This window comes from Mus musculus, chromosome 18 (assembly GCF_000001635.26).
Source record: "Mus musculus strain C57BL/6J chromosome 18, GRCm38.p6 C57BL/6J".
NCBI lineage: Eukaryota > Metazoa > Chordata > Mammalia > Rodentia > Muridae > Mus > Mus musculus.
In genome coordinates, this window is record NC_000084.6 from 6,224,087 (window position 1) to 6,236,949 (window position 12,863).

Genomic DNA, 12,863 nt, shown 5'->3' on the forward strand with positions numbered 1-12,863 from the left:
ATTACATAATAAAACAAACTTACAAGTTTAAGATAATTTTCTCTCAACTTTCCAAATAGCCAAAAATAAATACTAGTTTAAAATTACAAAGGGGAAGGGCTAAGAATCCTTAGATACTAAGGACTAGGAATCCTCAAATTCTCACTGTCTAATAGCCTGATCAGAGAAATAGTTGAACAATAATGTGATTAGAGAAATATTACATTTTATTTCTAGTGTGCTTTTGTCAATAATAAATTTTCATGTAAATATGTAGTTTTCAGTGTTATCTCTCTGCTACATTATAAAACAAGGAACTGGAAATCACCTAAATTATAACATAGATGTCATAATTTGCTAAAAACAAAAGACAGTTCTAATACTACATAAGCTAACCTGTGACTTGAAAACCAAGTACACTGCCTAAATGGCTTCTAGAATTAATAGTGGTACTAACTGCTAGATAAGCTGTGTATAATAAGATTTTTGGTAAACAAGACTGGGTACATCATTCTACATCAGAAGACGCAAAATAGCATAATGGCCACAGAAGTCTATATTAAAACATTTAAATATTCTAATTTTTATAAACGACAGTTGACCCTCCTATTCCCATGGATTCAACTAGCCAAGATTGAGAAACATTCCAAAACAAACTTCATTTGTACTAAACATATATGGTTTGTCTCTGGTCATAGTCTCTACACAATATAATTTAACATCCACTTATGTGGTCTCAGTACGTTAGTAGTTATCTAGAGAGTATTTACATACAAAAGAATGTATGTAGGGTCTATGCAAAAACACTAATCATTTTATAAGTGACGTGAGCATCTGTGGATGTTGGTATATTTATGGTGAGGGGTCTTAAACCAATCCCCATGATAGCAAGGGACAACAGTACAACCAAATCAGAATGCTGCAGAGAAACTCACCATGAATACAGGCAACATACGAGAGAGATGGAAAATAAAATTATAATGGCAATGCTAACAGGCTGTCAATAAGAACATACATCTTATTCCAAATACCCTACTGACTGGATCAAATATAGCTAAATGACAGTCACTTGGGAACAGGTTATTGACTTCAATTATCATATAGCATTGGTATCAACAGTATTAATTCTCAGATTACTAAATCCAATTCCACAAGTTCTTAAGATGCAACAATACGTAGCATATAAGTTTCAAGTCAAGGTAAAGTTTACAGACATGCCTAAGTATCTACTAGAAATTTCAAAAGGGTTTACCTTCTCACTGCCAGCTAAATCAACCAGATAAAGCTTTCCACTGAGTTTCTGTTCCGTTTGTGTATTCTCTTGTTTTACATTAATAAGAAATATGCTGTGACTCCTAGAGCTATGTTCATTCATATCTGCAATGAAATTAGCAAGCAAGTATAAATATAGTTCCTTCACTAATAATTTTCCCCAAAGCATTACTATATGCTAGAAATATCTTGAATTCATAGACTGCATTAAGATGTAAGGCAGACATGCCTGGTGAGTACTAATGAATATCCCACTTACTTGTAACTGCGACATGTCTGTTGGATTTCCCTTCATCTATGGTATCCATGACTTCATCTGGACTACACACGAAACGTTCTGTGCACCCCTGTGGAGTAATTTTAAAGTATTCTTAATACTCTTTAAAAATTCTCTTACAGTGTTTTCTATAGTCATCATTCTTTTAAGTACCTTTACATAGGGAACACGGTTTTTGTCTTCATGGACTGAAAGGTTAGTCTTTGAAACTGAAAAAAAAAATGTTACATTATATCAGTTATAAAATAACTAATGTAAGTGGTAGGTTTCCCTTAGCAGCCCAACCTTAGAACTTTTAAAATATATATTTTATACATATATGCATTACTATAAAAAAAGCAAAGTGTTGTAAACATACTAGGAGAATAATCTAGAAACTAATGTTAAAAAAACAAAACAGAAATTTCAAACTTCTACCACTCCCATTTTCTAAATAACATTAGGCCCAAGGGAAGGACAATGCATTGAACAACTGGGACTAACACTTTGGGCTTAAGCTCTACAACTCTTAGTTTAAAGCCCTCATTATCACTTAAGAAGTGGCAATATGATGGCATCCCAGGTTCACAATCCCTCCCAGCAACAAGGAGCTAATCCTTCAGTTCTTAATAAATGTCGCTTGACTTTAAAAATAGTATACATATGCTATTAAGTTATCCTATGTATAACGTTATCACTTTACGAAATTTATCTATGTTACTAAGAACATTTAATACTAGAAGAGCAACAGGTACTACTGAAATTATTAAAGCAAGAATTTAACTTACCATCTAACAAGTCCCTTATCTTATCCAAATATATTTCAAAATATGAAACCTAAGCAGAAAGAAAAGTCAATCTGTTAAATTTATACAGCTCGTTCTCTCTGCAAACAATGCAGTCTAAGTGCCAGATATCTAGACTAGGACACCACACTAGCCACAACTCCAAAGTGTGAGTCACTAAGCTGCTTAAATAACGAAAAGCCCATTTCTGTTACAACCACCCACAACGGACAAGAACAATGGACAAGCAGTAAGTGTGGTGGGAATCTTGAAGCTTTGTAGTTAAACTGTTTTTTTCTACAGGGAAAGAATCTAAGAACAGACTTAGCTTACCCTGTTATTCATCTAGTGGCTTATAAACTCTTAACAATTCTTCAACCTTATATACCTGTAACAACTTTTTAAATTTGACTTCCAGGAAGCAGCTATTTTGGAAAATAAGTATCCTAAGTTAAATAAATATAACCTTTCTCACAAGAATTTACCTTAATATGAAATTCCAAATTTTCATCCATGGAGTAAATATAATTAAAAATATCTTGCACTATTCTTGGAATAATTCCCATGCCTTCTGGATCATGAAGTTTACCCTGCATAGAAAACAAAGAATTGTTAACAAATTTCAAGAGAAAAATTGAAACAAAAAACCGTGACTCTTTACTAATATAAAATAAATAGGATAAGCATTGTGACTGGGTTTGTTTTCTTTTAGAAATTGCTCTACAAATAATTTCAAAGTTTCAACTATTACATGTTATACTGTATAAGCATATACAAACTAAGTTTTCCTTCTTTCTTTCTCTTTTTCTTTCTTTCTTCTTTTTTTTGTGACAGGGTCTCTCTGTGTGGCCCTGGCTGATATAGACAATCTTATAAGAAGTGCAGCAGATATTCAGGAGACAATCACTTTTAATACCATCTAAGTTTTCTCACATTATAGAATAGTAAAAAAAAAAACTCCCATTTAATTTTAAAATGTCACATTCTTTATAGTTATACTAATTTCTAAGATTTTGTAATATAAAATACAGGTACAGCTTACTAACCAAGCTTAGAAGCTAATTTGAATCTTGCACTTATATGTGTATTATTTGTATGAGAAAAGGCAATAAAGATAAAAAATTAAGCACAATGAATTAACTACAAGAAATCAGTAAGTGGATGACTTATAGTGTAAACTATACTTAAGGATAGATTATGAAACATTACCTCCATCGTGTGGGTCTTCCCAGATGATGTTTGTCCATATGCAAATATTGTTCCATTATAGCCCTCAAGAACATCTATGAGAAAACAAAAAAATCTTGTACTTCCAAGTCTTTTTTCCTTAAGAAATGCTCTCATTATAAAGTCAGTAAGAAGTGATTAAAGTTTAATATGTAATGAGCTTATAAAATCATCAAGGAGGCATGGAAAGATGGGATATTGGTTATCATGTCTGTCAACTTGACACAAGCTAGCGTCTCTGAGAGAAGGGGATCTCAATTAAGAAAATCCCTCCAAAGATCTGGCTGTAGGCAAACCTGTATTTTTTTCTTAATTAGTAATTGATATGGGGGGCATGGTGTTGCACGCCTTTAATCCCAGCACTTGGGAGGCAGAGGCGGGCGGATTTCTGAGTAATTGATATGGGAGGACCCAGCCCATTGTGGGCGAGACCATCTCTAGATTGTTGCTCCTGAGTTCTATAAAGAAACAAGCTGACCAAGCCATGAAAAGCAAGCCAGTAAGCAGTGTTCTCCCATGGCCTCTACACATCAACATATGCCTCCAGGTTCCTGCCCTGCTTGAGTTCTTGCCTTCACTGCTTTTAACTGTTATCTGGAAGTGTAAGTGAAATAAACGGTTTGTTCTCCAAGTTGCTTTTGGTCATGGTGTTTCATCACAATAATAAACATAACTAAGATAAATGGCTCAGTGGTTAAGGGTGCGCTTGTTCTTCCAGGATCCAAATTCAGTTCCCAGCATCCACATAGGCTCATAACCACATGTAACTTCAGCTCCAGGAGATCCAACGGCTCTGGCCTCCAAGGGCAACTGGACTCAAGTGTGTAAACACCAGTCCACAACACAAAAACACTTTAAAATTTCCACTGCTTAAGATCAACTTACCAACATAAAGCTCAACATTTCATTATACATATATTCTAAAGCTTTACTGTTTTAAAAGACAAAAACACTATCAATTAAAATATACATGTATGAATTAGTTCTACAAGCAAGTGTAATTAATTGCTGACTCAATCATGGTTTAAATGAGACTGTCCCACCCCCCCTCATAGGTTCATGTATTTGCATGCTTAGTCCCCATTTTATAAGCTCTTTGGCAAGGTACATATTGAGAAGACATTACAGCCTTCTGTGGTGTGTGTGATTCATGCTCTCCCCTTCCACCAATCTCAACATAAAGAATCAGGAGTTAAAGCTCACTCTGGGCTATAAAGCAATTGTTGACAGAGTGGGTACAGGAGGAAAAGGCATCATTACTTACTACTAAAGGTAATTTAGAAACTCCAAATATCTGAAACTTCCTTTCAAAGCCTTTTTGTTGTTGTTATATCCTTTCTCTCTCCCTCTTTTGCAGTATCAGGGATTGAACCAAGGGTCTCATGCATGGCAGGCAAGTGAGCGACATCCTTCAGTGCCCATTTTATTTGGAGTATCATTCATTTCTGGTTAGTTCATTTATTAAGTGGTACTGCGGATTGAACCTTGTGTATGGAAACAAATACCCTTGAGCTACACCACATTTCCCAAAGACCATTTATTTATTTATTTATTTATTTATTTATTTATTCATTCATTCATTCATTCATTCTTGGTTTTTCGAGACAGGGTTTCTCTGTATAGCCCTGGCTGTCCTGGAACTCACTCTGTAGACCAGGCCAGCCTCAAACTCAGAAATCCGCCCGGCTTTTTTGTTTGTTTGCTTGTTTTTCTTCGAGACAGGCGTGGTGGCGTACGCCTTTGATCCCAGCACTTGGGAGGCAGAGGCAGGCGGATTTCTGAGTTCGAGGCAGCCTGGTCTACAAAGTGAGGACCTTTTATTTTTAAGGGGAACAAAATAATTTTTTAAGTCATTTATGCTAGCTTCTAAAGAAGCAGGGCAAACAGGGCCAGACCCATTTCAATTCACTTTATATATAACCATTCTCAATAGGTCTATGTCAAATGTCCTTAAGATCTTTCAAACAATCACATGCCTAAGCATATGTCTTAGTTAGGGTTTTACTGCTGTAAACAGACACCATGACCAAGGCAAGTCTTATAAAAACAACATTTAATTGGGGCTGGCTTACAGGTTCAGAGGTTCAGTCCATTATCATCAAGGTGGGAGCATGGCAGTATCCAGGCAGGCATGGTACAGGAGGAGCTGAGAGTTCTACATATCTTCATCCAAAGGCTGCTAGTGGAAGACTGACTTCCAGGCACCTAGGGTGAGGATCTTAAGCCCATACCCACAGTGACACACCTATTCCAACAAGGCCACACCTCCAAATGGTGCCACTCTTTGGCCCAAGAATATACAGCATACAATTCAATATTTTGATAAATCTTTTTAAAAGGTTCTTTCTAGGGCTTGAGAAGTGGCTCAGCAGTTAAGATACAGGCTGCTCTTCCAGGACATAGGGTTCACTTCCCAGCACTTACATGGTGGCTCACAATTGAGAGTCTAGTTCCAGGGGATCCAATGCCTTTTCTGGCTTCTGCAGGTACCAGGCACACAAGTGTTGGACAAAACACCCAAACAAGTAAAATAAAATGAAAAATTTTCAAATAATAAAAAGTAAAAATGTCCTCTCATGATATGATCTAATTATCCTGCTACTTCACAATTGGGTACTAAGTAAATATTTGTAGGTAGATATCTACATAATATACTTGCCAGACAATATATGGTTGCATAACACTGGGATAATAAATGCATACATGTAACACATCTGAGATTTAAAGTGTAATTTTTAATGTTTTATCTAATTCCAGAGGATGTGCAATACTATGTAATACTGAAACATTTTTTAAGCACTCACTTTCATTTATGCTGTCTGGGGTGTGGAAAAGACAACAAAATGCTAATATGGCAAATGTGATTACATTTTTATTGGTTAAAAGAGTAGCATGAGGAACTAGTTTCAAGGCCTCTGAGGCTACTAAAATACTTGGGTACTCAAGTACTTCCATAAAATCGTATTTCCTTAAATCACCTTTTCGTTTCCTACTAAACTTATGCCAGTGCTTTATAGTGTTATACTGTATTGTTTAGGGAACAACGAATCTGGTGCATGCAAACATGGGGTGTATGTATGTTTGATATGGTATAACTTTATTTTCAAAGACTTCTGACCTGAGGTTGGTGGACTTATGGTTGACTCTAATCATTTTTCTTATCTTTAAGTCTACTCAACTTTGGTTTTTATAATTTCACTGCCAACATTTTCAATGTAGAATGCAGAAAGAATATGTTCTATGGTGCATACTCTATGATGAAGACTCTGCCACTAACACCATTTTACTGCTAGGTTTAGTCATGCATCTGCTCGTTCCTTATCTATAAATGCATTTCAAGGTAAACTGTAGACATCTATATACACTTCAGGACTTTTCTACCTCACACTATCAGGGCATACATACCATTAACTAGTAATCAGTAATTTTCTTTTTTCTTTTAAGGTAAAAAGTGATGTTAAATCTCTTGGAAAATACAAATCTGTAGTCACATAATACTGGGCATAAATCACATACAGTCTGACCTGACCTGGCTCTTACTCATCTTACTTCCCACCATACTTCCCTCATTTTGCTGGTCTGGTGAAAATAGTCAAATGTAACAATTTCATAATATATGGCCTCTCCCACACATGTAGCACATTGTTCTCTTGAAAATTCTCCAAGGGTGGATTGGCACCTTTACCTAGAAGGTATCCCCTTTCTTCTTTTTTTTAGTAAGACTAATTGAAGTTTTAGTAGTACTTCCTTAAATCCAACTCTACAACCACTCCAAACACAGGAAAGTCCTGTGCTCACAGCCGTGCATCCATGACACTTGTCATTGAGTATTACTATACATTTTTCAGCCTCATCATTCACAGTATCAGTGCCTGGCAGGAGGAACTCAAATCTTGTTGAATGATTATGGCTGAATGAATGATTATGAATATTATAATATACAACATCTTTCTAACCTCCCCCTTTCCTTTTAATATAATCTTATGAGAAACAGGAAGACAACTGCAGAAAGTATATCAGATATGGAAGGCACAGGTCTATAAACCCAGCTACATGAGAGGCTGAGACAGGATGGTATAAATTTAAGGTATGCCTGGGCTAGTGAATAAGTTTCAGACAAGCCTGGGCAGATTCCTGGTAAGGTACCTATAAACTTAAAACTAAAACACAGCTAAGACTTAAGTTGAACAAAATGAAATCCATCAGTGTGTGATGGAACTTGTACAACAAAGTGGCTGTAGCTCATGTTAAGAGATTTGTCCATTTAAAGTATCCACGAATTCATTAAGTCAATCTTTTATTATTTAAAAAGGCAGAATGTAACTCAATGGTAGAGCATTTGCCTATCGTGTGGAGAGTACAGAGCTTTATTTCAGCACAACAAAAACAAAAAGCTAATGTAATCTTAAATTGTACTTATTTTTAAAATGTATGTGGGGGTGGGGGAGTAGGGAGATGGCTCAATGGGTAAAGTAACTGCTACAGGCATGGTGGTTTGTGCCTGCAATCTCAGTTCTGGGGAACTGAAGGCAAGCCAGCCCAGCCCAAACGGTAAACTACAGGAGAGATCCTGTCTCAAAAAAGCAAGGAGATGGCTTAGCACCTGCTGCTTTTGCAGATGTTTGGTTCCTAGCACCTATGTGTAGTGGCTCACAACTACCTCTAACTCCTTTTCTAAGGAATCCAACAATCCCTTCTGGCCTCTATGAACACCTGTACACACATGGCATACATTCAAACAAACACACAGAAATAAAGGGATGGATGGACAGACAGATGGGCGGGGACAGACACACACAACTTTTTAAAGCAATTAAGATATATGAGGCTAATTTCCGACCTCCACATAGACTCACACAAAGTAGGTCACAAAGAATGTAAAGTCTTTAGGAAAAATTATTGATGCTTATAACACAGTATAACACCACTGTTCCTCTTTGTTGCAGTTACAGAATAACAAATTAATTCTCCCTCATTTTATGAACAAAAAAAAAAAAATTTTTTTTTTTCGTTTTTTTTGAGACAGAGTTTCTCTGTATAGCCCTGGCTGTCCTGGAACTCACTTTGTAGACCAGGCTGGCCTCGAACTCAGAAATACACTCGTCTCTCTGCCTCCCGAGTGCTGGGATTAAAGGCATGCACCACCACGCCCGGCCTCATTTTATGAACAGTTTAGCATCCATTTCACCATCTTTCATCAATACCACTCCTAATTTTGGATGGGTTTAATATCCATATAATGTATGACCTGAGAACCTGACTGCACGCTCAGACCTGATATGATTGCCAACTCCACATTAACTAACCACACTACTTCCATAATCTTCTACTCCTGATTGATGAAGTCCAAGAACTTTTTTTTTCTTTTGTCTACTGGATTTTTTTTTATCAGTTTGTTTTGTTTTTTTGAGACAGGGTCTTCATAGGAAGACCTGGCTGGTCTGGAATGCCTTAGGTAGCCCAGGCTGTCCTTACACTTATGGCAATCCTTCTGCCTCTTTCTCCTGAGAGCTAAGATTACAGGCATACCCAGTTTGCCCATTAATCCTACCATCTTTTTTCACTGTCTTTCACAGTCTATCACACTGTAACTTCCCTTTAGGTACCATGGTACACCAATATAAACATTACACGGACAATATCCTCAATTCTCTTGCCCTTCAATTTCTTTTGTACTTGTCTGGTAAAATCCCAAATGGGTGAATTAAATTCTGGAAGCTAACTTCAACTGGGCCCTTAATGCTGCCGAGTAATGCTTCCACATGCCCCAATTCACGCACTGCATGCCTGTTCATGGAACCAGCTCCCCATTCCTCACTCTTCATGATGACTTACATTCAATATTCAGTATGGAGATTATGTGAAGTGTTATAGTCCTCCTCATCGGGCTAAACCTGCTCATCTACACACCTAACTTCCTCTTGTTACTAAGATACACTACCTCTGCTATTTAATCCTAACTCATCTGCTTTGCTTTTTTGAGACAGGGTCTCACTGCCTAGACTTGGCTGGCCTGAAACTTACTAGGTAGATAGAACAGGTTAGCCTTGAGTTCACAGAGATTGGCCTGCCCCCGCTTTCTAAGTTCTGGGTTTAAAGACCTCTGCCACCATGCCTGCCCTTACTCATTCATTTTTATTCTTTCCTTTTTTTTTTTTTTTTTTTAAAAAAGATTTATTACTCTATTTATGTACCCTGTAGCTGTCTTCAGATGTACCACAGGAGGCCGTCAGATCTCATTACAGATGGTTGTGAGCCACCATGTGGTTGCTGGGATTTGAACTCAGGACCTTTGGAAGAGCAGTCAGTGCTCTTAACTGCTGAGCCATCTCTCCAGTCCTCATTCATTTTTATACTGAAGCCCAACATGTTTGGTATCTAAGATTTTTGTTGCAAACTAATGGGCATTATTAGAACTATAAATAAATAAATATAACTATCATAAACAGCTATTTAATAATAAGAGCCCTTTGATAGTAAACAAAATTCTAGCACCCTCTCTGCTTTTAGAGGTCTAAGGTTTTAGAAAATACAAAACTAAAAAATAGTCTTGTAGGTGCTACTACTTTTTTTTTTTTTTTTAAATCCTTGGCAATCCCTAATAAGTTCCATCAGGATTTCTCTAATGACTCTAAGATAAGGTTTTGAGGAAAGAACAATGGAATAGAAAAAAAAAAAAAAAAGACTTATTTTCTATTTTTTAAAAATTTATCTAGTCACTTCATTCTCATACGTTCCATTTCTACAATAGTACCTTGGGAATTCTCCCATGAAATCACTTTTCAAAAATATGCTTGTAATATAATCCCTGTATCAGTGTCCACTAGGTACAATATATAATGAAATCACAGTAACTGAAAAGTACAATGTTCACTAATTCTATTTAGATTTTTGTTACTTTAACTTTCTAATTAATGTAGGTGAAAGCAGGCATTAAAAATAAAGCGGTTGGAGAGATGGCTCAACGGTTAAGAGCACTGATTGCTCTTCCAAAGTTCCCAAGTTCAAATCCCAGAAACCTCTTTTGGTGCATCCGAACACGGCTACAGTGTACTTAGATATTATAAACAAGTAAATCTTTAACAAAAACAAACAAACAAACAAACAAATAAAAAAGCAATGTTGTGTAAAACAGAAAGATCACAAACCAAATTTTACTTATTGCTAGGACAGTAAGTAAATTGAGTTTGACTAGTTACGCATATTTACCTTTAACAATCTTTTTTGCACAGTCGTTGTATACTTGCTCTTGAGATGTGCTTGACTGGAACACACGATCAAAGGCATAAGGCTTGGACTAAAAAAATGAAAACAGAAGAGTTTCACAAATTACAGGTGAGTGCACATTCTTAAACTCAAAGACAACGATGCCTCGGCACCTTTAGAAACAGTATTCCTGCGATGTATGCATCTCGAGTGTGAGAGACTTTAGAGAGCCAGCTCCATGCACACAAACCATCTGGTTTACTCTCAGTGCACCGCAGGCTATACTCCGACAAGTACTGACAACAGTCTTCTTTCTCTACTCCTTGCTATCCATACAACTCACTTCTAGTTCTAGTCTCAGCATTCCTCAGCTTCTTTAAAAGCATTTTTGTCTTGAGACAGGGTTTCACTAAATTGTCCAAGATGGTCCTGAACATGTGATTCTCTTGGCTCCCATTCCAAAATAGCTTGGATTTCAGGCCTTCGCCACCAGGACTAGTGTCCATTTTTAATACTAGTATTACTTTGCAAATAAGAAAAATAGAATTTGACAGGCATAAAAACTGTTGTTAATGACAAAATTAAAATAGAACTTCAATCAATTAAAATTCAGTCCTCTTTCAATAATTCCATTCAGCTTTTCATCCTTTCATTTAACAAATATTTATGGAATGCAGATGCCAAGATGACAAAGACAGATTGTGTTTTAGTGGAGCTTAAATTAACAGTGAGATACACATGGCACAATTAAGTGACCACAGCTTAACTACATACTGAAAGACTACACTAGAGGATAGCACAAGAGTGTCAAGACAGTCTTAGAAAAAGCAGCTGACTCACTGGCCCTCTTTTCAGTGTTAGCCATGAAGCCAGTTGGGTTAATGTGAGGAAGTAGTGTAGGCATGGATAATAAGATGTTTAGGAGCCTGCAGTCAAAAGAAGCTTATATAACATTCAAGAAACAGAGAAGTCAAGTCTGAAGTGTCAGGAGCAAGGATCAAATGCAAATGTCAATACAGTGAAAAGGGCATCATATTTTGTAGATTATTTTTTAATATCTACGTAACTTTTTTTAAGTTCATCGAGATGATTCACTGGGTAAAGGAGTCTGCCAAGCATGATGACACATAGTCAACCCCTGGTACTCAGGTTGGGGGGACCTAGTAAGCACTCTATGATGTTAAAATCATGTGTTCCCTAGAGTCATGGCTGCTGTATATTTGGAGATCCAATTGTTTCCTCTAGGAAAAACTAGGGAGCAGGCAAATTCCTACTTAGACCTTCTTTTCCTCTTTTTAGAAGGTCTGATCTAAATAATTACATTGTTCCTGCCAGGGTTGAGCCCACCTTAGAAATGAAATCTTCTTAGACTCACTGACAATTCCGCTCTACTTGATTGCTTCTTATTCTTTTCCAATCTTATCTTTGAAGTCAATGCTCTACTACTACTGACCCATACCTCTGGTACTAATCTCACCTTTGTTACTGGGTATTTTTCAATTCACAGCTACCTTTCCTTGAGGTATATATATATTTTATATTCTGATTTTTTAATTAAAGAATTAAATTACATCTAATTTGTACGTGTGCTTATACTGCACACATACATTAAAGACAACTTGGAGTAGTCAATACTTTTCAACTACTGAAGATATTCTATATAATGCAGTATCAAATAGTCACCTAAAACTTAATTCCTTATTTAAAAGTAAACAAGAACATCCATCTCATTGGCAAGTAAAATTATGTACATCTTTAAAAAGTGGTATCACAAAGAAATGCCTTAAAATAATTTTATTACCAGTAAATGTCCAATATTTTATATACTCATATACTGTAAGCAGCATAAGACTACGTTTATTACTTCTTAGGCAAGTAAGGAAAGTTTAAGAAACTCTGTTCTTAGCCGGGCGTGGTGGTGCACGCCTTTAATCCCAGCACTCAGGAGGCAGAGGCAGGCGGATTTCTGAGTTCGAGGCCAGCCTGGTCTACAAAGTGAGTTCCAGGACAGCCAGGGCCATACAGAGAAACCCTGTCTCAAAAAGAAAAAAGGGAAAAAAAAAACCCACCCAAACCAAAAAACCCCGTTCTTATGTATGGCTACTTATCCCAAACCTGTCTTTTTCCTGCTCCTTTCG

At 36.6% G+C, this 12,863-nt stretch overlaps 1 protein-coding gene and 1 long non-coding RNA gene across 2 annotated transcripts in view; one reads left to right on the forward strand and one right to left on the reverse strand.

Moving 5' to 3' along the window:
- The window catches only part of Kif5b (kinesin family member 5B), a 40,520-nt gene that overhangs the window by 23,082 nt on the left and 4,575 nt on the right, over positions 1–12,863 (reverse strand). The window contains exons 2-8 of the mRNA NM_008448.3: positions 10,729–10,816; positions 3,502–3,575; positions 2,778–2,882; positions 2,296–2,344; positions 1,682–1,737; positions 1,511–1,598; positions 1,232–1,356 (exon numbers count right to left, since the gene is read on the reverse strand). Coding sequence (NP_032474.2) covers positions 1,232–1,356; positions 1,511–1,598; positions 1,682–1,737; positions 2,296–2,344; positions 2,778–2,882; positions 3,502–3,575; positions 10,729–10,816 — 585 coding nt within the window. The remainder of the gene's footprint in view (positions 1–1,231; positions 1,357–1,510; positions 1,599–1,681; positions 1,738–2,295; positions 2,345–2,777; positions 2,883–3,501; positions 3,576–10,728; positions 10,817–12,863) is intronic.
- The window catches only part of Gm41664, a 91,831-nt gene continuing 89,744 nt past the window's right edge, over positions 10,777–12,863 (forward strand). The window contains exon 1 of the long non-coding RNA XR_877173.3: positions 10,777–10,854. This is a non-coding gene — a long non-coding RNA (predicted gene, 41664). The remainder of the gene's footprint in view (positions 10,855–12,863) is intronic.